The sequence below is a fragment of the Montipora capricornis genome, chromosome 11 (genome assembly GCF_036669925.1).
Source record: "Montipora capricornis isolate CH-2021 chromosome 11, ASM3666992v2, whole genome shotgun sequence".
NCBI classification, from domain to species: Eukaryota; Metazoa; Cnidaria; class Anthozoa; order Scleractinia; family Acroporidae; genus Montipora; species Montipora capricornis.
Window position 1 is genome coordinate 40902563 of NC_090893.1, and position 27156 is coordinate 40929718.

The 27156-nt window shown below is 38.8% G+C and overlaps 2 protein-coding genes across 5 annotated transcripts in view; one reads left to right on the forward strand and one right to left on the reverse strand.

Moving 5' to 3' along the window:
• LOC138024274 (uncharacterized) overlaps window positions 1–27156 on the forward strand; it is an 847896-nt gene that overhangs the window by 681411 nt on the left and 139329 nt on the right. The gene's annotated exons all lie outside the window — the stretch shown is intronic.
• LOC138024253 (receptor-type tyrosine-protein phosphatase F-like) overlaps window positions 860–27156 on the reverse strand; it is a 29680-nt gene continuing 3383 nt past the window's right edge. The window contains exons 3-9 of the mRNA XM_068871404.1: window positions 15795–16097; window positions 15158–15466; window positions 13930–14062; window positions 6448–6650; window positions 3309–3492; window positions 2864–2953; window positions 860–1106 (exon numbers count right to left, since the gene is read on the reverse strand). Of these exons, the coding sequence (XP_068727505.1) occupies window positions 3410–3492; window positions 6448–6650; window positions 13930–14062; window positions 15158–15466; window positions 15795–16097 (1031 nt within the window). The 3' untranslated portion in view covers window positions 860–1106; window positions 2864–2953; window positions 3309–3409. The remainder of the gene's footprint in view (window positions 1107–2863; window positions 2954–3308; window positions 3493–6447; window positions 6651–13929; window positions 14063–15157; window positions 15467–15794; window positions 16098–27156) is intronic.

Below are 27156 nucleotides of genomic sequence, written 5' to 3' on the forward strand. Positions count from 1 at the left end.
TTCCTCCCGCACACAAGAACGCCACATTCCTTTCCCTTTGTGAGACGTTAACCATGATTTGCGTTTATTTAAGTGGGACCAAATAAAAAAGCTGTAATAGACGGCCCACTGCAATTTGCAACGGAAATTTGAAGCTTGAAACTACACGGAATTTTAAGGTGAAGGTTAAACTTTTCTTACCATATTGAACACGATCTCTGATTGGTTTGAAAGAGGGGAAAGGAATATGGGCTCCCGCGGAGCAGGACTCTTGCAGGTTGGGGAGAAAACGACTGACCCTAAAGAGTCTGTTGATAGGAGGCTAAGACCAGCAGAGATGTAACCGCCTATTTAGTGCTAATCCAATAGAGGTGCCACTCAACTTGTTTCCTTGAGGCGCATGTGCTAATCCTGGTGCCAGCACGTACCAAAGAGTTTTCATTGGGTTTTGCCGAGAAAGGGAGTTACATACATTTAAAAGAAACGTTAAAATATCATTCAAAAAACGCTAAAAAACATGATGGGGAGTAGAAAAATAGCATATTATCCACATATGACCATCCCAAACCTCTGTTGTATGAAAAAAGTCATTAAAAAAGAGCTCAAAGAAGAGTGAGCTAAGCGTTGATCTTTCAAGCGGATCTGATGTTGTTGAGATGAAACCAGTTGAAACAGGACTTTGGGCTTGCCATGGTTTGGCTATGTAACTACTGATCATGTCATCAGCATCCGACACCAAAGATCGACAGTAACGCAAGCAAAACTCCGAAACTTGCTGAGACAGACGGAATGAATAAGAAATTAAACGAAGGAAAGACTAAGACAAATACAAAAAAAAAAGAAAGAAAAAATCTGGCTATTTACCACTTACCATGCCACGTGCTAACCTGCCAGGCAAGCTTTACTGGATCAAGTGGAGCAAACGAGTTACAATCCTCGTCACATTCATCAGCTGTATTATTAGGGGAGGCATCTTCCTGGTTTGATGCGGATGATGAAAACGTTACAAAGGGTGTTTCCAATTCAATAGTAACAGAAGCTTCAACTTCGGTTCCGTTTTCTTCCACAGATATGGAAGGCCCAATGTTTTCATGCAATATTGTTTTCTCTTCTTCTGTTTGACCATCCTAGATATATATATAAAAAAAGGACCATACAGATAACTTGAAATGAAATAAATGTATCTTTAAAGTGCTTATAGACGAAATGACGAAGTGATCCTCGCATTTATCGTCCAGATAAGTGCGAATATCGCTTCCTCATTTCCACAGATAACTTTAGTGAGTAAAACTAAGAAGGGGCCATTGCTGACAGTTTAGTTGAAAAGTACATAAATATTGGCCATTATATATTTATATTATATTTATATATCATATTATATTCAGCTAACCCTAACCGCAACAGTTGTTAATGCGCTAGAACGTTTCCTAGAGATTCTCAAAACTTCACATTAGTCAACATTAAAACTTAGCGCCCATGATGCAGTCCGGTTAAACAGACCGTACAGCATCATTTTGCAGGGCTTCGCAGTCCCTCTTGACGACGAACAACTCTATAACACTTCGCATCATCAGCATAGAGAGCCATACTGGTGCATGGGCTGACAAACTTGGGGAGGTCGATCACGTATAAAAGATATAGGAACGGAGCCAACAGACTGACCTGAGGAACACCCTCTGAGGTCTGGAAGTCAATTTGCAAATAGTCCGAGAACCAAAAGAGAAGGGGCCCGAGATGCCGCACAAACTAAGCTTGTGAAGAAACGGCGGTGTGGAACCGAGTCAAACGCTGAAAAACAATGGTCAGGGTAGATCATATCGATCTCATTCCCTGCATCCAAGGCTGTCCCAAGGTCGTTCAGAACGGACAGAAGCTGTGTCGGAGAGCTGGTACTAGTTCTGAGAATAAGTTTGGGGAGCACACAGCGTTCGCAGAGCTTACTGACAATGGACAGAAGTGAGATCTGCCTGTAGTTGGTGACATCGGTTCTTGGCCCCTTCTTGTGCAGCGGGCCTATATTATTTATCATCATCATTATCATTATCATTATCATTATCATTATCATTATCATCATATCATTATCATTATCATTATGCTGTTGACATAAAGGCTCAAATAGACCGTTGCTAGTTTTTCAACAATGATTATAATTGGTTGCTACATCCAAAAATTTGGATGTGGAGGCAGTGTGGCCCAGTGGTCCGGAGATCCCGGTTCAAGACCCGCTCTGACCACTCGTTGAATTTGATCCTGGTAGTCCCTGGTTCAACTTCCCAGCCGCACTTGTAAATAGCCAACTGGTTTGCCTCCAGCCAGTTGGGATTCTTAACAGTTGTTGTTGTTCTGTTCTGTCGTTTCGTTGTTTCATTGGCCCTGAAAAGCCCCTATGGGGAGCGGTCAATTAAGTATGTATTGCATGTATTGTATGTCGCCTGTTATCGTAAGCTTGAGCTGTAGGCTTTTTGCATGTGCATGTCTCTCTGTTGATGTTCGGTAGTATGACTCCGTACGGAACATGTCAACAGACAGCAGTAAAACTAATATATAGCTTTAGCCAAGCCTAAAAGCAGAGCTCCGGGTTCTTTATTCTTACAAGAAGTTAACTTGGCTTGAGACTGCAATCCAATCGAAGCCCAGTACCTAGTCAGCGGTCAACTTAAAAAAAAACCCAGCTGACCTCGATGAGCTCAAAACTTGAGCCCCCGATATGGTCATGGAATACTGGTCACATTGGCATACATGGACGGGTGGACGCACGTACGGTCGTGGAGTACAATATCTTCTTACCCATGATGCTATACGTACGCGCCTTTGACGCGCGGAGCTCCGCTATAATAAAGATGAATCTTTCACACCGGATAAGACCAATAGTGAAAGGATGTACCTGGTCCGTAGTTGAGTTCTGTTCCCTTGCTCCGTTGTACATCTCTTCATCTTCGTCAACGACGGTAGCTCCAACGGTAGATGTTTTTATCTGCGTGGACGAAATCAGGTTGTTAGAAGCGAGATAACTTCAAATCTTCAAAAAACGATGTTGGAACAGTCCGAACTAAAACGCAGGTGTAATGAGTTTTGGCTTGTCATCTTTTAATTGTATGTTTACTTGAGTCTACGATACTGGTTTGTTGTTGTTATTTTTTTTTTTTTTCAAACAAAAAATGAGAAACTTTTTAGCAACTACGGGACACCACGTTAAAGGCTGATAAAAAAATTGGATGTGGCTAGATAAGATGAAGGAAATACTGTCCTGTTATAACTTACAAGTGCACCTTAGGTAGGTGTACTAGTTAAAGATCTACTTCCTGTTATTAGGGAGGAAAGCATATTACCTTGCTTCTCTTCGCTCTCAACCACTGAAGTAAGTCGCCATGAGGAATGTACTCGACAATCAGACGAAGTGGAGTAGCTGTGGTCCAACAGCCCACGAAATTCAGCACGTTTGGATTCTTCCCACTACCTTCATGGTCTCAATCTCATCCAAAAATTCGCATTTCTGCTCTTCAGTGGCGTTTTCTTGAGAAAAAAAGTCATGAAATAATGTTGAACAAATCAGTTTCAAAGTAGGTTGCTTGAGGCCGAGACAAACTAGGCGATAAGTCGCTGCAAAACGTCGCGGGGACAAGTCGGCGCAACAATTCGCCTTGTGTGACACGGTTAATTTTACAAAAATCACTGTCGCTGAGGCAGAATTTTGTCGCCGCGATTAGTCGCACGAATTCAAACTCGTTTGAATTCGTGCGACTAATTGTAGCGACACAATTAGCAGCGTTGTCGCACCGTGTGTATACTTCCGTCAAAAAATAATGAATATAAATGAACCAATGAGAGAGCGTCATATGGTCAGCCATACTGAATTAGATAACTAATTCACATTCCCCTTCATACGAGATCACTGCGTGTGCACCGAACAGGCATCGTGTCGCAGCGACTTGTTTTGCAAGTAGTACACATGGAGCAACTTATCGCAGAGACCTGTCTCTAGAGTGTCCTGGTCTTTAGGGTTTCAATGTGATGAACGGTTAATTATTTTATTGTAATCTGACCGCAGTTTACGCAGTAAAACACAACCAAGCATTTCCGTTTTTTCTAATACTGTGCACAATGGAGTTTAGAAAAACCTTCATGTAGAGTCTTTAATTGCCAGTAGCTACCGTGCCTCCGTGAGATACAAATCAGAAGCTACGATTCAAGCAGTAACTGTCACTTAGAAACTTGCGAAGGTCTGATAAGCGAGTAATTAGTTTAAATCTTTGGCATTTTCTCAATCATTGTTGCATGGGTTTTGTAAAAAAGTTTTCCAGTAATTAAGTTTATTTTACAAACTTTATTAGTTGTCAAGTCTAATCCTTTAAACTAAGTTTCTTGTCCTCGTGGTCTTTACAGTTTGTCTGATATCGTTTTAAATTCGCTAGCAATCGAGGTATCATTAGTTTTTTTTCAGCAATATGTTATTACCACGTTGAGCTATAATTTATACTCTGACAGAATTTTCCGGAGTACTTCAGTGGCTTATACCTGGTTATATTTCATTATTAAATTTTCGACCTCGGATATTGCGTTTTTAGCTTTCTGATTGGTTCACTCAATCTCATTGATCAGCTCATATACTGTATGCCCTAATATGGAAAATGATTGTGTCAAGTGTTGCCAAGCTGGTAACTAATTGGCCTTAATTTCCAAATGTCTAAGCTTTCAGAAAGTAATGAAAATTTTATAAAACAATTATTTCATTCACACTTGTTGGATGTGAGACTGGTTATCGCCAACTTAACACTACTCGCCTCATTGGCTGTTTACAATCTTATATCTGATGTACGCTCCCGGAAAAATTGTCAAATAAAATTTCAGTTTACAGCTTATTGAGTCAAGGGAATAAATCACGTGTCCCTTATCCCTACATCAAGAACACTTTATTTCGAAGTCAAGCCCGTAAATTAGTCCTTTAATCGCCCTAAACCGGTTTACCCTTGAGAACCGTTTGGTGTTGCATGCAGTGTCATGACATGAGTGCAATCACGCTCATCGACATAAAGCTATAATTGTAATGAGATTCACATTAGTTGGTGTAGGAGTCACAAGGTGACCCTCTTACCATGACGTCATCCAAAACCCCAACCAAAGAGCGATACATGAATTGAAGTTCTCTAGAACAAGCATTGAAATTTTTACAATGCAGTTGAGGTCGAAGCTAAATAGTTCATGCTTGCATTGCGTACTTATTTACCTTAATTGACGCCCGGGATACAAATGCAAGGTAATTATCTGAATGAATGAAAACTTTATTTAAAACACGGTAAAAATATCAGTATGACTGGGGTCCACAATAGAAAACAAATAAGAAATTCATCTTAAGTAAAATTTTCTATTAACTGGTTTACATATTTGCCGTGTGGGAGTCCGATACAGAGAGCCATTTATCAATTCTTCTCTTGAAGTTGCGTAGAGATTTTGTATTGCGGATATCCTCAGGAAGATCGTTCCAAAGAGAAGCTCCGCTATAACTGAAGCTACGCTTCAGGTAGTCAGTTCTTGGTTTCGGCAAGTACAATTTTTGACTTGCGTCTCGAAGATCAAAGGGCAGAGTTCTCGGAGTGAACATGTTACAAAGATAATTTGGGGCGAGCTTATTAACGCATTTGTACATTAAATTTGCCTTTTGCTTCGTCCTTCTAACTGATAAGTTATCCCAGCTGAGAGAGTTGAGAAGATAGTTAGAGTTCGTATTATAACTTGATTTAGTAATTACTCTAGCAGTGCGATTTTGTAGTTTTTGTAGTTTCTCGCTCAGCCGTTGAGACAAGCCATCCCAAACAACACTGCAGTAGTCAAAATGTGGTTCGATAAGACCTTTATATATTTAATAGCGGTATGCATTGAAATAAAAGGTCTGACTCGCTTAAGTGCACCGATACTGGAAGCGACCTTTTTTGAAGTTGCGTGTATGTGTTCCTTCCAGGACAGGTTTTCATCTATGTTCAGTCCGAGAGCTTTGCTATGATCTGTTTGGTTTATTTTGAAGCCCTCTACATTAACATTTACTGTCTTGTCATTTAAAGACTGCAATTTTTGACGCTAGATGACCATAAACTCAGTTTTCGCCACATTGAGGCTTAACTTGTTAGCTTTGAGCCAGAAATTAATGCTTTTCAGTTCAGTATTGATTTGGGTCTCAACACCAAGCATGTCAGATGCAGCAAAGGTAACGTTCGTGTCATCAGCATACATTCTAGGGAAGCCTAAGCTTAAGCAATTTGGTAAGTCATTCATATAGATCAAAAAGAGTAGAGGGCCAATTATTGATCCTTGGGGAACTCCACAGTTTAAAGGGCTTGTACTGGAGAGGTGATTGTTTACGTTGCATCGTTGTAGACGATTTGCTAGGTAAGATTTAAACCATTTCAGTGCATCTTGATCCACCCCATATTTCGGTGTGTGATCCATACAAGGAATAGACACTTTCATACCCACCGTGTAATTCTTTAACAGCAACGATCTTGTACTTGAAATTTTTCTCACACCAGTCTTTGGTATTCTTGTTAAAGAACTCCAATCCGTCAATCAATTTGGCTTTGTGCACCTTCCCAAATGCCCCTTGACCCACCTCTTCCAACGATTCTATTCTCTTCGGAGGAATTTCGCATGAATTCAGTGGTTTAATATCCTTTGCTGTCCTAAAAAAAACAACAACACAAAGTAACAACATCAATTACAGCTATCCAGATGTGGAAAAGGTTTCAGTAAGTTATGGGACTCACGCAACGTCACAACAAATTTTATTTTAGGTCGCAGAAGGAATGGGGCTTATCCCTAATAGTTGGCTACGAGTGCTTTACCTTTGGACCATAAACAAAATAGAGCTTTCACAACAGCCTTTCTTGCTATCTTTTTGTTTTGTTTATGCAACTCTGAGACTACGCGAGACAAATCCATTGAGGCTTAAATGAGATTTGGGTCACAGATCATCATTTGAACAACCCTACGCCTTTCCTAATGATACCCTGCAGCTTCGACCCACCCTTGGACCTTCTGATTACCTCACAGAGTTCTAAAGTGTGATGTCATAAAAAACTAAATTTGTAAAATTATGGGATTTTTCGGGGTATAGAGTGTTTTCACTTACACGTGATCATTAACTTTGTTTTTTCTACTGAAACAAAGGAAAACGTTTGTATGACACAACAGAGTTCAATTCCCGGAGAATTAGTTGGGGACACAACATGGCCGCTGTTCCTTTGTTTAGGGACACCAATGTGGCCGCCGTGACGTCACATGAAAACACTCTATTATGAAACGACAACATCCAAAAGGCCTACTCGCCAAAAATGAGCATTTCAGGGCAAAATGTCTATGCCCAGTTATGCCCAGTTATGCTCATGTGACAATTATCTCAGTCTCTTTACTGCTTTGCACTGAAGTGTCGAAATGGAGTATATTTGCAATTGTACAGAACGAGATGTTTCAAGTTAACCCCCAGGTTAATGAAATGAAGAGATTTATTTTTCGATGTTGACTCAGGGGTACTATGAAAAAATCAGAGTGGCCATCTGCAGGAGTCGAACCTACAACATTCCGATTACTAGTTTGGATGCTCTGCCACTGAGCTATAGGAAACTAGTGGGAGCTAGGCCATTAAACTACAATCATGGACAAATTGTTCGGAACAATTAAGCATTTTATCTTTCAACTCACTTATCGCATATTCTGGACTCTTTTGCAATCCTCTTCCCCCTCCAAACAATGTTGATTGAGGGAAATGAAGCGAAATTAGCGTGCAGGACTGAAAGTGGACCAGTTTATGCCCAACATTGATTGGGTGGGGAGGGAGGAGGAAGCGCCTCAGTGACTCAGTGAAGTCTCAAAAATGTGTGCTGGAATGAGTGTCCCAAAGGAATTTGTCCATGATCGTAGGTTCCAATGACCACTGTCCCTCTATACTGCAAGGACTGCAATTGTCTCCAGCATGCATTGATTTCTTGCTATATAAATGAAGTGGATGACAAATGTTAATCCCGGTGAATGAAATGAAGAGAGGATATTAACGATGATAACTCAGTGAGGCTCGGAAAGAATCCGAGAGCTCCTTTCCAGGTTTTTAACCTACGACAGCCTTCCGATGACTACAGTATTTCGGATGCTCAAGCACTGAGCTATAAGAGACTCGTAGGAGCCATGCCATGATCCATGATTTCGATGGTGTCTCGGTCACACTCGGAAAAAATCCGAGTGCTCCTTTTTAGGAGTCAAACCTACGACCTTCCGATTACAACTTCGGATTCTTTACCACTCGGTTATAGGAGACTCGTGGGAGCTACAGTACAATCACTGGCAAAAGTCTTGGGACGCTTACCCTTTCAGGTTGGTTTTCTTATTTCGTTTCAATAACTGTATTAAATACGAAAACCACCTCTTCACGCTGCCCTGTACAGGCCCGCAAATAATCGCGTCCCGGAAATGATCCCTGGACCAGAAATGATCCCGAAATTAGACAGCAAATGATCCCCGGACCAGAAATGATCTCCAAAGTGGACCGCCAAATGATCCCGGACAGGAAATGGTTAGGTCATCAGTAATTAAAAATGGAATGGACTCGAGAATTTAGAGAGGGCAGGAAAAAGCAAAGGAACTTTATATTTTTAAAAATATTTTCGTATGTTTATGTCATGCCGACCTCATCACAGACGAAAGGGAGACAATAACTTCCACAAAATTCAGTTGTCTTGCAGGTCGAATCCTGAAATGTCGCTTAATATTTCTTTATTCCTTTGCCAGAGCATACCAGCGGCTGCAAAAAAGTTAACAATTTGAAAAGCCTCTGCCTATCGTTATGATAAGCTTCGCAATTTAAGGACAACAAAATGCATGAAAATTGAAAAGGCGAAATCAAACCAGAAAACAGAGAGCTGCACTACGTGCAAGATTCACAATTTAAAATCGAACAACGTAAAATTTTTGAGCCCAAAATAGTAACCTCATTAAAAATCAATGCGGTTTTGCAGTTTACACGATAGATGAAACCGTATCATTTTGAAAACGCTCCACTTTTGGCAGCGTTTTCTTGCGGTCTCGATCGATGTCGTGAAAACAGAATGCCTAACCGCATCAAAAACGTTGCGGTTACAAATGAAAACGGGTTTGTGTAAACGCTAATGAGCTCGGTTCTCTCCCAGATACTATTTTTAGCTTTGTTCTCGTGCATTAAAAAAATTTCCACATGCAAGTAAATCCACCGATTCAAGAACAAGTTTGAATGGCACTCTTAAAGCCGCAAAAATTTTAATTTCCTTTTAAAAGTTGAGTAATTATCTTACCTAAAATAATTTATAAAACAGAGTTTTGAAATTGTAAAGCAAGAGAGAATTGTAAAGGATAATGAATTTTGAAATAAAAGAATATAAATCTCAAACGCGTCATAATCTCCGAAACTGAAACGTTAATGTTCAACGACAATGGAGACCCTGGGAACGGTTGGTTAAAGTTTTGTGTACTTTTACGGTGTCAGGAACCCATGACCCGGAGCCTACAGCTCCCATACTGGGCCTATGTAACGGCATTTTTACAGGCCGATCTATTTTTAGACTATCTTTGCCGGAAAAAAACAAAGGCAGTTCCAGTTCTGTGACCCTATGACGTCAGCTTAATTTCTTGTAATTGGTCATCGGGCTTCTGCGGGAGTCTCATTAGCGGGAAATTCAATCTAAAAATAAATCGCTTTGTGATCGTAAATGATTCCTTAAAGTTTCCTTTTCATTTTCTTTATTTTTTGCCCAAAATTAAGCATGCTAATTTTGTGATTTGGTACAGGATGTTTACTGTCTTTTTTTTCCGTGGACTTGTCGTGGAGTCCACACCATTCCTGAGTTTTTGGGGAATTATTTATTACGATCATTTCCTGTCGGGGGATCATTTCCTCTCCAATTTGGGGATCATTTCCGCTCAAGGGGTCATTTCCAGGCCAGTATCATCTGCGGGCCTGTACAGCCCCTATTTAACTCTTATGTGTAACAACTACATGTGCAACAAAAAAGCCTGTAAGTGGCTAATAGTATTGAAAAATTTCGGCCTAAATGTGGAAGAAGTTGAAACTAAAGTAATTTTTTCAATATTTCTTTGTATCTCCAGCACCCGATCTCCAGCAATGTTTGACACTAACTTTCTTACTACTTTGCCCTTTGGCCAACTAGTTTTTTTTTTTGGTTTCCCACCTTCTAAACACCTGTTGCCCATTAAAACTCAAAGGAGGCCTTGTAAAATGTCAATTTTCTGTAAAATGTGTGTAAAATGGGTTTGACAGAGCAGTGCGACTCCTACTGTGTGTCCATTGTGTTCTAGTAGCCTTCAGAGTTTTGCTTTCAATTGACAAGCATATCGTTAAGTGATTTTCCTTTTCTATAAGAGATCAAGGGAGATTCCTTGAATATCTGTCTAAAATTAGGCTGGTTTTTAATTAAATGCCATTATCGTTAAGCCTCTCAAAGTTTGTTCAAATTGCGTGAAAAAGGCAGAATTTTCTTGTGCGCTAGTATCGTAGCGAATTTGGCCGCGGGAAAACAGGGTTGTATTGTAACAAGCATTCCTTTCGCGCCGAGAAAGATGGCTGAAATGAACAATTTCCTCCTTCCAATCTGTTTTGAGGTCTGTTCATTGCACCAATATATTTTTAACAGAAAAATAAATGACAGCAAAGAGATGTACTTTTGCTAATTTTTTTATCGTATTTGCGGTAACTACGTCATATTACTAGTCACACTCTTCGTTGCAAATCAAATATTAGTTGAACAAAAATTCTGTCGATTGCCGGGTGGGCAAGTCTTAGAGTTGATTTACTTGCCCAAGGATATATTTCGCTTGCCCTGGGCAATCGGGCAAGCGTTAGTGTCGAACACTGATACTTATATTCTCTGTCAAAATTTGCAATCAAAACACTAAAATAGCCACTCAAGCAACAAATTAGTCCATTTAGGCCCGGGCCGAACGCCGTACTTCACATGAGCCGAGCCTAATGACAATTTGGGTCGACTCGAATAATAAAGAACGCCTAATTTGAGTCAAACGTTGAACTTAATTCAGTCGAACCGAAGTGCTACACCAAAGAAATAAAAAAAGAGCGATCTTGTTGGGCAGTGGTTTTTCAAGGTAAAAATCAGTTTCGCCCGCTGTACAATTCACGGTAACCGTTACAAGGACGCTGATTGTGAAAAACTGATGGAATATGCAAATACGTTAACAGCGATGATTCATGCATATATAATAAGCATGCGCGGGCTTAAAATAAAGCATGTTCTTTCCTGAACGAAACAGTGCAAATGGAGGCTTTTAAACCAGAAACTGCAAAAGCATCTTCTCCTCAAAATGATTCAAAATCCCTGAAGAAGACGGTCTTTAATGCTAAAGCTAACTCTGCTTTTGAAAAGTAGACGGCATCTTTTGATTCAGCTTACCTTTCCTTCTGTTTTCTGGAAAGAACACGGCCATGAGATCGAGGCTGATTCATACATTAACATGATTTAACTTTGATTATCATTGATTATGCGTTTGGTTCGGCTCATGTGAAAATCGGCGTTTGACCCAAAGTTGGTCTTCAGGCGTTCTTCACGGCTGGCCAGTGAAGAACGACCAATCAGTCGAACTTACTTGGGTCAAACGCCGAACTTCACATGAGGTTGAATTGGGTTCCGATCATGTGAAGTATGACATTTGACCCGGGCCTTACAAGTACCGCTTTGTCTAATTTTCATACTTAACACAGGAATTTTTCGGTATTGTAAATTCGCTATTCGTTAGCAATCATCCTTTCAAACTTCAGAGAAAACAACCGATCCGCAAATATTTTACTATTGTTTTTCAATGGGCTGTTAAAAAGGTCAAAGTAGCATGCGAACAGGCTCCAGATGAGCCCAAACGAAGCGAGGGAGCCTGTACAGACATTCTATTGACATTCTATTGATGATATCATGATACCAGCACCTGGTATCATGATATGATTGGTTAAATCGGTGATTGCTGACATCTTTAAGATAGATAATTGACAGGTCTTTGTAAAATACGGTTGACCACACGACTCCTACAGTTGATGACAATTGTGCATTTGCCGTTCTCTTTTAATTTTCGGCCTCTCGACCTTTCGTTATTTCACAAGTGATTCTGAAGGATACTTTGTACTCTATTACGAGGAGAAATTTTAGGTAAAAGCCAGTAGAGTGGAGCCGCTTGGCTGTGCTATAGCAATTTTTTTTAGAGGTCAAAGGCATGGCTTCCGGACTTTCTGTTATTATTTGCATGTCGCTTCGCAGAGTTTGACACCTTTATCATGTGCTTATAATTTCTATAGGCTCATTTCAGTATTTCAAAATACATGTATGTTTTAAAGTGCTACTATGGTCAAATTTTCATCCCTTGAATTTTTAGGTTTATTAATATATAGAATTCCGAGGAAAGAAAAAAAATGCCGTTTTCTCTTTTGGAAACATCTGCATTGGTTCCGGAAATATTTAAGTTTGAAAAATGTGTAAAATATGCAAATGAGATTACTGATGACGTCATTCATTCAACCCAATATAAAATCAATAGACCAATTGGGCTAACTCAATGTTGTACCCAATTCAGATCCTTTGGGAATAAAACGTTTTGTTCCAAATATTTCCATATCATTGCTATATTATCATGCAAATGCAACACACAAAGATCCTTAACCCCTAGAGATTTGAATTGGGTACAACATTGCGTTAGCCGAATTGGTCTATTAATGATATAAATAGAGCTATCTCGGTCAATAGGCCAGTTTCGTATTCTAACGGTTGGACTGGATCTAGCATGAAATGGAGGCTAATGCGGGCGAATTAATTTGCATTTGGAAAGATTTCCCTGCATTAGCCTCCATTCCATACTAGATCTAGTCCAGCCGTGAGAATTCAAAATGGTCTATTTGCAGCAGAGACCATTGAAACTTGGTAGGCTAATACACCCTGTAGTTATACAGGCAACACACCTTCGGCTGTAAAGAAATTAGTTCCCATGGCAACTCACTCTTTTCCAGTCCCCTTCAACCTGATTCAATATTTTTGGTGATCATAAGGTAGAAAAACATTTAGCAAGGCAACAAACTTGCCCTAACATATTTATATGCTTGCAGGATCATGCAGATGAGGCACCATTGGCAAATATCACAATAGAACGCCAAAGGTGGCCAGCAAAGCCTGTAACATCAGGGAGGTCTGGAACCAGTATATTGCCATGGTAACAAACTGGTACGCTCATATTGTGGAGCACATCTTCTAGAATCTTTCTGAAAAGACTCAAGCATTTCTGATACAAATTGGCTGCTATATCTTTTTCCATCACATTTGATCATAATTTGATTGAGCTTATGACGTCATCACTTGGCTAATTTGCATATTTTGAAAACTTGAATATCTCTATTTTAGAACAAAAAGAGATGTTTGAAAATAGTAAAGAGCATTCTTCTTCTCGTACAGACTACATGTTTATGTCTTTAAATGGCTTACATAGGAAAGATGCGAATTTTGTCAGCACTTTAAGCTCTCTAAGTATTTGCTCTGGAGGGACAAAGTTTGGAGTAACTGCAGAATACCCTGCAACTCAAACAAAGGTCTGCGTAGCCGGCTACGCGGTAGGCAGAAACTAAATAATTCAATTTGAAGTATGTAATTAATTCACGTAAAAATAAATTGCGAATTGAAAATGGCTATCTTAGAAGCTGGCTACGTGGTACGCGGTACGCGGAAGATACTAAATTCAAGATGAAAGGCTATCTTAAAAGCTGGCTACGCGGCAAGCAGTACGCAGTGAGATATGATTATCTCACTGCGTACTGCGTACCGATGGAAGATGGAAGATGGAAGACGGAAGTCCATCTTAGAAACTGGCTACGCGGTACACAGAAGATACTCAATTCAAGATGGCAGGAAAAAGAAAAGAAGAAAAAAAGCTTACCACTTTCCAGGACGCTTCTTCCTTCTCTTTTTATGGCAAGAAAAACCAACAAGAAGTAGAAAGCCAAGCAAAGATACACCGCCAATGGAAAAACCAAGAATACTTGCCATGGAAAAACCTGGTTCACTGAGACCTAAAAATGGCACAAGTTATTATTTGTACAAACTAGAATCAAATTTTCAATGCAATAGTTTTAATGAAATTCTAAGCACAAAGATTAACGTCAGATAGTGTTGCATGTAAAGCCGTTAAGTAAGTGTGTGTTTAAAACGAAGGAACAATTATGCTTAACTCTCATGAACAGGTATATCTATGTACAGATGACTTCACATGCAATAACGACAAAAATGTGCAACATGAAACATTATCACCGATTATACATCAGTGCATTGAAATGCAACGTTTTCTTATGAAACGTTTTCCCTAGTCTCTGGATATTATTGGCCTTTTATGCCCCTGATAAACATGGAGACTTCACAGTTCAGATTTCAATGAGACATAAAATTAATGATATAAAAGAAACAGCAACACAGTTTCACTTTGTATTATCGCTGGTGATCATTGCTCTCAGCTGAGTAAGATTTATCCACGAATCACACTTTGTTTTCTCTAAATTGCACCTTTTCCCCAGCCAATGAGAAAGTAACACTCAAACAAAACAACCAATCAGATTTCAACACTAAGGCTTGCTTAAAGTAACCAATCAAATTGCAAGAAAATGAGATACAAAGAAAGACAATGTGTGGCAAAGCTCGTGTTTAAACTGTCTTTGATCTGTCTTGAATCTCCTTTAATGGAACATATTTTTCCTTTGTTACACTTGACTGAGCCTTTGACACATGACGTCCAAATGTTTCTGTTTTGCATAGAAAAATGATACGTAAAAGTGCTTCTGGTTCGCTTTTTTATAAGTGGGCAACTGCATCAATAAACCATTTGTACTGACTCAAATCCTGTATTTGAGCGATTTCTAAATGGATGTTAAAAAAGTGGTAATTGAATTTTGTGTCGTGTGTAATTTTGGACTGAAATAATACATGTACAGCTGTACTTGTGATTTCACAAGTCTAATTTCAGAGCAAATTGCACTCCACTCAGTCAATTACCATCATAAATTACTACTGGTATACTATCGTAAGAAAAAGAAAAACATGGAAGAAAAAACGCAAAAACCTAACTGTAGGTTGTTGCCCTGTGTTGATCTTCTGAAAAGTTATGTAACTCTTACCAACTTCCTTTGTTTTCACAATATGAACAAAACTCTTTGGTCCATCGCCAGCAGAAGTGTAGGCCAACACCTGCAATTCATATTCTGTAGATTCTTGCAATCCAGTAACAGTCTTTGTGTAAACTGAAGTTTGGGAAACATCGATTAATTGGACATCTGGTTTGTCACCTGACTGTTTCCTTTTAATAAACAGCTTAAATCCTTTGATTATTCCATTTCTGGAGTCTGTGGGTGGTAGCTGCCAAGATGCTGTGACAGTTGAAGAAGTGCTCGCATTCACTATAAATCCATTGGGAGCTTTTGATGGAGCTGGAACATAGAAAAATAATTTAAGAGATAAAGGACAGACTGAGATAAATCAACACTATAAATAATGCATCTGTGCAATTATGACTGTGTTGAGGATCAATGGCTTTCACAGCATCAAGCAGCACAAGCATCTTAATCAAGTGGTAAATCATCCAATCAACCACTTGCTAGTCGATCGATTGACCACAGATAAGCACTGCATCGCTAATCAAATTAAGTTTAATTTTGCTGTGCAAAAGAGTACAAGATTTGTGGTACTAAAATAATGGTGGAGGCACTGGCTGAAGAGAGAACTCACAAAAACTCATCAATTAACGACACCACTTACCATCTTCCATTGTTGTTGCGAATTGAACAGAACTATTCGGTCCATCGCCAACCGAGGTGTAGGCCAACAATTGAAATTCATATTCTGTAAATTTCATCAACTCCCTGACAGTTTCTGCTCGAATGGAAGCATTGGAAATGTTAAGAAGCTTGGGTTGGTTATCAGAGTGTTTCTGTCTATAAAACAACTTGAATCCTGTAATGATTCCATTTCTGGAGTCTGCAGGTGGTAGCTCCCAAGATGCTGTGATACTTGTAGAATTGCTTGCGGTCACCACAAACCCACTGGGAGCGTTTGAAGGAACTTTAAATTAATGAAGAAAAAACATTAAGTGATCGCTGTTCATTAAGTCGCATTACCTACATGTACATGTAGCTGCGTTATAATCAAGTCACGTAAAGCACTTAAGAACCGATTCTAGTCTGTGGTACATATAGTCATTGTTCAGAATTACTAAAAATAGATTCTACAGCTGTACATGTATGTTGTATTATACAGAAATAGTTTAGACGTGGAAAGATACGGAGCTTTAATAGGGTCATACAGTTATCTTGCTTGTGTGTGTTGGCAATCTGGTGCCATGTGAATTCAGTCAAAAGTAATAGATGAAAGGACGTCCCTTGAGACTGAGAGAAGTAGCTGTTTTGAAACAGATGTTATACTTCTTAGCCAGCTTAAAGTGCACTTTTGAAACAAAATATTCTTCAGTGACAACAGGTGGTCAAGTAGCTCCCGAAATCTAAGAGGTTTTGAAATCTTTCCTCTCTTCAGTCACTTGACTTGCTACTAGCAGGGCCTGCTTTTTCATAGTTCATATTCATGGACTGGTTATGAAACCCTGAAAATACCATATTTTGTCCTCGGTTCATGTTAGAGTTTTGAATAAATTAATCAAAACTTCTGATTGGTTGTCTGTTAGAAGAAGGGTGTGGTTTGGGCATGGCCAGGGCCAAAACAGAAAACAAGAGAGAAAACAAAGAAACATTTAGAGTTTCATAACCATCTTGATATCTTAGCTACAATGGTCTTTGTAAGGAAAGGGAAAAGACATTGACTGAAGTCATTGCTTAACAGTGGGCACAATGATGCATAAAGTAGGTGGCATTTAAACTTGCATGCAACAAAATGTTGGGGAAAAAAAAGAAAAAACGACACTTGTGTTAAAATGCTAAAATACAAATTACATGTATGGGAAAATCGAGCCTTTCATGTTTTTTTTTTTGTTTTGTTTTCTTGTCTCCCATAGAATATCATTGGTGAAGAGTAATTGGGCCTACACTAGATTAATAAGGCGTAAACTTTGATTTTCAAACGTTTAGCTTTGTCGTGAAGTTTGGTAACCGACCGTTTGCAGTGTTTTTTGAGGCACGATAATACAGCATTATCAAATAGTGTTTAAAATATTATCCCTGGGCAGCTAGAGGTGTGGTGGTCAAGTGGTTAGGTGACGGGTTGAATTAATCAACATTGCAAGGTTCGAGTCCTACAGTTGTATGACCATATACTTGGGTTGTCTTTTAAAAAATATATGACCATTTCCCATAATCTATATCAAGCTTTCAGTCTTTTAAATTAATGATAATAGTAAAATCGGAGCAAATGTGGAATTACTGTAACGGTAGAGAATGGGTTGCTCAACTGACTGGGATGATCTTTCCAGAAAATCATCACGGACGGGATAAACTTGAACTTGCAAATGACCAGCTCCCAGTTAGCTTGATAGCTCAGTTAATACAGCAAGTGTAGCTTAATCTTAGGGTCATGGGTTTGAATCCAGTTCACTGAGCATGGATTTATTTCAAGCTTCTACTTACAAGTGACCAGCTGCCAGTTGCCTTGATAGCTCAGTTGGTAGAGCAAGTGCAGTGCAATCGCATGGTCATGGGTTTGAATCCCATTCACGCCTGGATTTCTTAGGCTTCCTTTTCATTGCTCAACTAACCATAATGATCTTTCCTAATTTCATTTTATTCTATTCTGCAGCTCAAATATATATAGGTTCATACTTTCCATAAAATGGTTTTCTTTTGTAGCCAAAAGTTTAGAGGAAAAGTGATGACTGGAACATTCCAGTGGTAAATACAAGTACATGAAACAGGTGCACATGCAATGTAATGTAATAAGCCATGAAAAACACAGGAAAATTTTTCAAGAAAACATTAATGGAAAAATAAAATACCATAATGTTAAATGTGGTAATTTCCATTTACTATTAATAACATTCATGTGATTGAAAAAAAACATATTAAAACCCAATAATGGTTTTTCACTGTCAAATGGAATTTATATTAAAACCCATCCACTTTATTTAAAACCATTAATGGCAAACTGCATCGAAATTTTTGATGATGTTTCCCATTGTTGGTTTCCAGGTAATAACCGTTCTCGCAAACAGAACTTTTTATTCACATTAATGGGAATTATAGAGCAGTCATTTGTTTCTACAATACCATTCGTGGAATATATAAGATAACCCATCCAATACTTCTTTAACCATTGATGGGAAACTGTAACGGAATATCTGATGATGTTTCCCATTGTTGGTTTCCAAGTAATACCGTTCTCAAAAACAGAACCTTTCATTCACATTAATGGGAATTGTAGAGCAGTCATCTTTTTCTACAATACCATTTGTGGAATATGTAAGACAACCCATCCAATACTTCTTTAACCATTGATTGGAAACTGTCATAGAATTTCTGATGATGTTTCCTATTGTTGGTTTCCAAGCAATACCCGTTTTCAAAAACAGAACTTTGTATTCACATTAATGGGAATTATAGAGTAGTCATTTGTTGCCACAATGCCAATCATGGAATTTTTAAGAAAGCCTGTCCAATACTTTTTTAACCATTAATGGGAAACACTAACTGAATTTCTGTTGTTGGCTTCTAAGTAACACCCGTTCTCAAAAACAGAACTTTTTGCTCACATTAATGTAAAAGGAAATTATAGAACAGTCATTTGTTGCTATAATACCATTCATGGAATACCGTAAATAATAAAACCCATCAAGGGAGTAGTTCATTTTAAAGTTTACATTGATGGGAAACCACAAATAATCATAAGTATTGGTTTCTAGTTCCCTTGTTCACTACCAGTGATTCCATTTATGGGACATTCAATTATTATATTTATATTCAGTTATTTAAAGTTTATATTCTGTGGTCACTGTTTACAACCCATAAAAATTATGCATGTAAAGCAAAATAAATATTTAAACCACAACATATGTTAATTATTTCAGATATCATGACAGAGAATGGCCTTTTTTCTTTCACACAGATCTATGTTGAAACTGCTGACACGGATGGTACTTTAAAATGCTGATATAATCTTGTCATAGGACATTCCCTATACAGGAACGTACAGCACTAATTTTGATAGAATCAGCAAACATATTCTTCACCAAACTTTAATTATTCTCCTTAAACTTGCCCAACATTGTGGTCACAATCCATTTACTGACATTGCATTTTATTGGCTATTTATTATTAAAAACAAAGTAAATATCGGTGAATAGAATCTGTACTTGATATGCTTTCAGAAGATACAATGTATGCCGTTTAATATTGGGGTACGGTTAATGATGTAACGGTTTACATAAAAGGAATAGTTCATTGAATGGCCCGAAAACTTGTAGTACAACAGACTAGCATACAGCAAGATTACACTGAACTACATGTACTTGTACAGTTGATGGAAAGCTTTTTTAAATTAATTATTTCAATAAACAAATTACTTTTTAAATGTCTGTCAGGTAGCATATTACATGTAATTACCTTTTCTACCAACATGGATCATAGTGGGTGAGAGTCTTTCAAGGATCTGTTCATGATGCTGTATAATCCAATGAAAAAAATTGATAGTGTTGCAGAAAATATCAGTACTCCTGTATAGATGGTTTTTGGGTTTTAACCCCCTGTCTAGAAATTCCAGTTTAGTGTTGTACTTTCTAGTCCTTTGACACCATCTTTGGGGTGGATATGGATATTTCCTGGAACCCCAGATTATTGCTTCCACACATTGCCTTCCCAGTGACCATCAGCAAGTCCGATGATGGAGTTCCATGCCACTGTATGCAAGGAACCATGACCATAGCTTTCTCTCACATAACGTCCAGCCCCTTCATCCAAGTAGAAGAAGACTTTTGCTGTTTTGTGTAGTTCCTGGACACTAGTAATGTTTGCTATATAGTCATTGCCATCATCACAGGAAACAATGACCATATCACCACACTTGGGGTAAAATGGAACAATTACATCAGCATATGATAAAGGCAACTTGTTACGCATTGGGTCAATGGTAATGAAATGACTTGGGTTTCCTAGGTTCCCTGGGTCTGGATAAAGCATGATTTTGCGTAGCATTCTGTTAGTGTGGAAAACAACCTTCTGGGTTGAGGGAACAACCAACATTCCAAAATTATAGCAGTAAATTTCTGGCTTTCCATCATCATCTTCAATAGCAGAATAGCGTTCACCTCTTAACAAGGGGTAAAATTTGTCATCCACCACAGCACAAACAAAGTCTTCAATTTTAACAACAATCTCTTGGTCATTGTCATCAGCTACAAGAACACTTTCTCCAGTTTTAAACATAATGCCGTTGAAACCAGAAGGTTTCCATAACCCAGAGTATTTGAAATATTCATTTTCAATTCTTGCTCTTGGAAAAAGGGCACAGAGAAGGGACTTTTCATTAATTGATAGCTTGAACTGGTTCCTTTGCTGTTTCCCAACGAGGACTCCACCACTAACATCTTGGGATGAAGAAAGTTCTAACGAAAGTTCCTTGGCTTCAGACAAACTACTTGCACATATTTTAGCCCGATCAGATCTTCCTGTTCTTGTTTGCCCTGGTAAGTTTACTTTGCTTTTCAAACTTTTCAACAGTTCTCTTCTAGCTTCTGCCTTAGCAAATGTAAGCTCAATGTTCTTCTTGTTTGAAGAAGTGGCAATGTACTTAGATACAGCCCTCTCGTAAACTTCGCACCAGTAATTATCAGGAGACGAGAATCTTGCTATGTCTTCGGTAGTGTGCTCCAGGTTGTGGGCAGTAACCACACACTGATCTAGACCTAGCTCTTCTTCAACAAGAATCATATGGCGCTTTGCAAGGTTATTGAACAGCAACAAATCATCTTCCCCCCAACCACCTCTTCCATAAAAGTACACCATTTCTGCCATTCTAGAAACAAGGACCCAAATTTCAAACTGCTTGTCCTCAATTAGACCTCCCAACACACACTCAGAGGCTGGAAAGGAAAACTTTCTGTATTCCTCTGCTCTCCAGTGGCCAATCTTAGAGACAGACTTTGGTACTCGCCCATCCTTTAGTTCCCTTGTCCATGGCACTGCTTGCAATCTTTTATCTAAGATTGACTTGTCAACCAGATCTTCCCTGAGGTAGCGGTTAAGGTGTTTACTTACAACATTGAGGGGAATGTTGTGCATCATGTCAAATACCATATCTGTAAGCACGTTGAACCCATACATCTTATGCAGTCGATGCAATATAGATAGGCCAGTATAACCACTTTGCCTGGCTAAAGTTCCCCGGACAGTGGGTCGATCTTCATTTTCAATTTCTGACATTTTGGATACTTCGTCTTCCAAATTACAATTTTCTATGGGGAATCTAGCACGATATCTGTTCCCTCCAACATAATATGTACTTGCACCATCAATGTTTGTGCCTCTCAGGTGATGTCTCCGGCAAGGAAATATTCCACAATTAATGAATTTTCCTACTTCACATTGTGCTGGAAGGTCTCCCGTCCAGAGCAGAAGGATGCAACGCACAGTGGCCTCTCCAGAGGTACAGCCGCCCATGTCTCTTGCATATTGTACCTTTGTTCCCTTCATAAAACTGTCCTCAAGGTCTCACACAAGGGGATCCAAAAAAGGATCTAAAGCACAGGGTCGTTTGTTGGGGATTTTGTAGCATGGGACAAAACCCACAACATACACTTCACTGGTGGAGCAGCGATCTGTTTTGGACATATTTGCCACTGAAACATCTATAGCACCACAGCTATGACTGGATTTTGAGTGAAATGGGTACCACCCATCCCAATGTCCAATTAATGCTAGGTTTCTTGGATCGCCCTTAGCTTTTTCGCCTTTGCAAGGATTCACTGAGCCACAATCACAGCAAATTACCTCGTAACTATGGCCATCATAAGGAGATCCCTCAATTTCTTTAGCACTTAAAACCGATGAACAGAAGTTACATCTGGTGGGTAGAATCCACTCACACTCAGGGTTCCAGAACCAGGACAATTCACTAAACCTTGAACCATCCCAAACCTCTTTAAGGGGAAATCAGGAACCTTTATGATGTAGCCAGTGTTCTCTTTCATCCCAAAATGTTGCTACCTTTTCACAGAAAGTATTGTCAGAGCACCACAATTTGACTTTCTGTGGGAGACCTAAGTAATAATACTTTATTGTCCCAGGCTTTCCACACTGTCTACAAAGAGAACCTTTACTGTCCATGATATCGTAATGAGAATAATGGCTGTCATCAAGGCATACGAAATACTCCTTTGGGTCCTCATAGCCCACCTTTTTGAGTAGAATTTCAGTTTCTCTCCAAATTGCAGGGCCAGTCCTTTTCAAGGTTGCAGTCACCTTTGCAGTAAAGGTCCTTGGCATATTTCAACAACTTTCCCATATCAGTCACAGATGATGTCATTTCCTCCGCTAAAATAAGACCCCGGAGAATGCAAGAAACAATTTCTTCCTTGATGTTATCACTGCTACCTGGACCACCTTCTTGGTCATCAAAGTGGGGATGCAATTCACAGGAACCTACACCTGCTTCACTTGTTGCATCACTACATTCGTCAATGGTGACATCAATATGATTTCCTTGAAGTGTCCTCTCCTCATCAGTACTGTCAGCTTCATTATCATTAGCAACATCACTAAATGTTTCCTCAAGTTCACTTTCTTCATGATTTGTGTCTGAAGAACTTTCTTCTAGATTTTCACTATTGCATTTGTTATCATTGCCCCTTAGTTTAGAAAAAGAGAAAGTACTTAATGAACTAAGGTCTTCTACAGACTAGAAATTAAATTTTAGTTTTTGACAAGGTCCTTTTCCACATTTTACAGAATCATGTTGTGGGGTAAGTGACAGCAAAGCTTTGAAAGGAGTTTATTTCTCTACTCCTAAGTGCTGTTCAACGCTGATATTCGGGAAAACTTTACATTAGAAGAAGTCAATCTTGAAAAACAAAAGTAAAAGAAACTTTCCCCAAAAAGTTAAAACTTGTAACAAACGTTTACGCTAATCCTGGATTAAGTTAATCGGCCTTCGAACAACCGGGCCCAGCTCTCCTTATCTTACCTACAGTGGTTAAAACTTGCTCAATAAAAATAATTTGTTTATTACGAGTAACTAAAAAGTTTGACAATCATTCATGATTTTATAATCCTGCTTAAAGAAATTCCAAGCAACTCACTTGGCTAAAAGGTGTTTTCTTTCCCAATGTTGAAACTCAGTTGAACGGGACACTGCTTTACCGTTGCATGTTTTGCACGGGCAGTGCGAATGCCTGTAATTCAGATCGGGGCAATTGCAGGTGGAAACTTCTCTCCACGACCATGTTCTCAATTTCTCTTTTCTAGGTCTTTTTGCTTTATGTTGCTCGTTCTCCATCCTAATTTGGAAAGGCACATGATAAATAAGGTACCTTTGTTTTCCAGTAAAAGGAAAGCAACACGGGGATAGAAAAATAATTGCGCAACCTATTGCAATATATATACGTGTTCACCTGTTTAATATCAAAATGCTCGCGAATTTTGCTGATGTTGTGGCGGGCGATTTTCTCAAATTCTCCTGGCTGTTTGGAGTTTCAAAGAGCGAAATTTCAGAGGGTGGAATTATATTAAGGTTTATAGTACAATCTAATTAGAACATTTTTCCATAACGCTGGACTTCGACATCGAGACAAACACCGACAGAATCACACCGACCTCGCCGTCATATAACCCGGCAAGCTTTTTGGTCAGCGGATATGAACACACATTGATAAGTACTTTACGACACGATACCGGTGCGTGACTTTCCCGCCGACTTTCCCGCCTAAACTTGTAGAAGGCAGCTTCGAGAAAATACTCGCGGTGGCATTAATCAAAAGTATGGAGAACATCGATTGTCAGGAAAATGGAGAGGTTGAGAACTGGACGGAAGATGACGTCTTCCAGTTCATTAAAAAACATTTTGCGTCAGAAGTTGCTACTAAATTCAAAAGTAAGCATGGGTGTACGTTCAGTTCCCAGTCAAAGGCAGATGCAGACCAACACTCCTCGAAACTTTCTAGGCCCAGTTAAGAACAATATGATGCATGTAAATCAAACAACAAGGATTCAGTTGTGGTTTAGTTTGAAACTGAAATGGGAGAAATACTATATTTTCTATACTACAGAAATTTGGCTTGTTTTGCGGCCAAAAACTTCAACCCATTCGTTGGAAGTAGCCGAGTTTCGGGCGCAAACGGTCTTGCATGCGGAAAGGTGGAGATAAAAATTGCTAGAATGTTTGTGTTGATAACTGTACTGTTTTGATTTAAAGAACAAAAAATTAAAGGATCCGTCCTCAAATTCATGGCTATGAATGCATCAATCGAGCAACTAAGTGCCTGTGGTCTGAAAGAAATTGGTGGCCAATTGGAATTCCAGCGTTTAATCAAATCACTCACACAGAAATGCACGGGCGAAACCGACACAACAGAAATCTTGAGTTCCTCTGACAGTACTAGTGGAAGCACCCGTAGTGGCAAGACTTCTAAGCCAAACAGACGTCAGTTGAAAACTATGTCGGACCTGGACCGAAAGATCTACAAAGCAAAGTAAGCGACTTACAACGATTAATAATGCGTTAATGAATGATGAATAGGCCTTATCACGGTTTTCGACCCCATCTTGATGGGTAGGCAAAGCGGTCAGAAATTACAGTGTTTGTATGGGAATCCGATAGCAAGTAACTTCTTCCAAAATTGAAATTTCCACAATTTCTGAATCGCAACGTTAAAATACTAGGTAGAAGATTGTATTCACCAAGTTTGAAGGATGTAGCTTGGCTAGAAGACGCTCAGTTATTTTTTTGAATTTTCCATATGTAAATTTGGCTGCGTAGACAAACGTCTAGACGCGGTTCGCGGGAAAAAATTTAAAGACAAATGTATGAAAAATTGAAAAAAATTCCCCCAGCGACTTATAGGAAAGCTACATCCTTCAAACTTGGTGAATACACTCTTTTACCTAGTAATTTAACGTTTTGATTCACAAATTGTGTAAAATTCAATTTTAGAAGAAGTTATTTGCTATCGGATTCTCATACAAATGTTGTAATTTCTGACCGCTTTGCCTACCCGTCAAGATGGCGTCGAAAACCGTGATAAGGCCTATTGGACTTTACAGTTTGAACATCGAGTTGAAACAGAAAATTCGTGAACGCTATTATAATTTCATTTGCGTCTACCGAATAAACTGTACTGTCGCTATTTTAAAGTTTTTTTGTTGTTGTTGTTAGTTTTGTTCAAGGTTTATTTACTTGCCAAAGGACATCTTAGGTACCATTACACTTTCATTAAAATAGTTGGAGGGAAAAGTAAGTATTTTTGGTTTAAAGTAAGTTTCATATAAAGAATACTATTTGAATGTTTTAGAACGACAATAACATCTTCATAGTGTTAGCTTCATTTAATTTGTTGTGGGCTTGTGATGTACAGGAGGAGAAATGTACAAGAAAGAGCCGTGCAGAAGTGGCCCGGGAATGACATCCCAGTTTTTAGGAAAAACATAAAAGCGTTGAAGGAACTGAATGAATTGGTGGAAGAGTTAACAGAAACATGCACATATGCACCTGCTGGGTTCAACAAAGCAGGAATTAGACAACACATTTTGGATACGCTGAATGAACGTTGCAGGAGGATACACAAGGGCCATGATTATGATAAGGTATCTTGGTTTCACCCATTTTGTTACTTTGCTCGCTAACGTTTTTCCTGTGTGTTTCGTACGGGCAGTTTTATTCCAAGTTCATGGCAAATAGAGGAAACATATTAAAAGCAGTTTCATTATGTTCCCAATAAAGGGAGATGGTAGTCAGAAAAAACGATTGAAAGATGAGGAGGAACAAGGAGAGAGTCCTGGTGCAGCTGAAGATACTGCTGATCTAAAAGAAACTGACCAGTTGCAAGATGACGATCTTGAAGATGACTCTGAGGCAGAAAAAGGTAAACAATGTAAATGACAGTAGAAAGAGATCATACTGTTATAGTCAGTCCCTGAGCAAATATACTGATGGTCTGGTTGCATCAGGCAAAAGCTGGGAAACTACTCCAACCTTGATTTAAAAAATGTAAAATGATACATGATTACTTAAAGGGGCTAGGTCATGCTATTTTAGGTAATTTTGTTAATTGAGCTCTAAAAGTCAAATTGGCAGAGCAAGAGTCTTTCATTTGCAAAATCACGGCCACATAAAAACTGAGAATGATTTTCTAGGTTTGTAAATGACATTTTGATATAGACTGATATAAATTTGAAAAAAGGTGGGCCGACGTTTTTCAAATTTACCCAAATTCAATCCATTTCAATCCTCTCCAGTTTCGTCCATCCATGTCCCTTCTTGGCTTCCCTGTGTTTTGTTAGAGTTCTTCTATAGTTTTGAACAGTTATTTTGACATTTTAGTTAATTCTATGACCATTCGATCAGTGCTGAAATTGCCCAAAATTGCGTGACCTAGCCCCTTTAAAATCTGCAAACATGAGAGAAAGTTTGGAAGAAGTTGCGTGCATGGTTTAAGTCACAGAATACATACACATTACCTTGAACTTCTGTCAAGGTACCACCTTGATAATGACATTAAAAAAGTAAACATTTTTCATGTCTGCTGTGAAACAAAGCCAATAAAAAGGTTGTTATGGGGTACCAATTATTTTAACATAACCTCATGCAAAACAGCTACTCAACCAATTGGGGAATGCAGCAATTGCTTACTAGGTAGTATAATGGACCTGAAATTACAAGCAGTGTAAGCAGACTTAAAAGTTAGTATTGTTAACAATATTGTTCCATCAATCAGCTAATTTCCCACCCTAGTTATGGCTAAGAAATTGTTCATTTTAACAATTAAAGGCCCATTCTTTGCAGCTCAGTATATAAACACTGAAATGGCCAACCAAATATTTTGCCATTTTTGGTTTTGAACTTAAAGAAGTTGAAGTTCTGACTTCAACTGTTTTTTTATTTTGTTTCAGACAAGAAAACAAAACCTTCCACAGATGGAAAACATCCCCTTTCAAGAGAGAGTGCACAAATTATTCTTTCAGTGGCGTTTAATGCC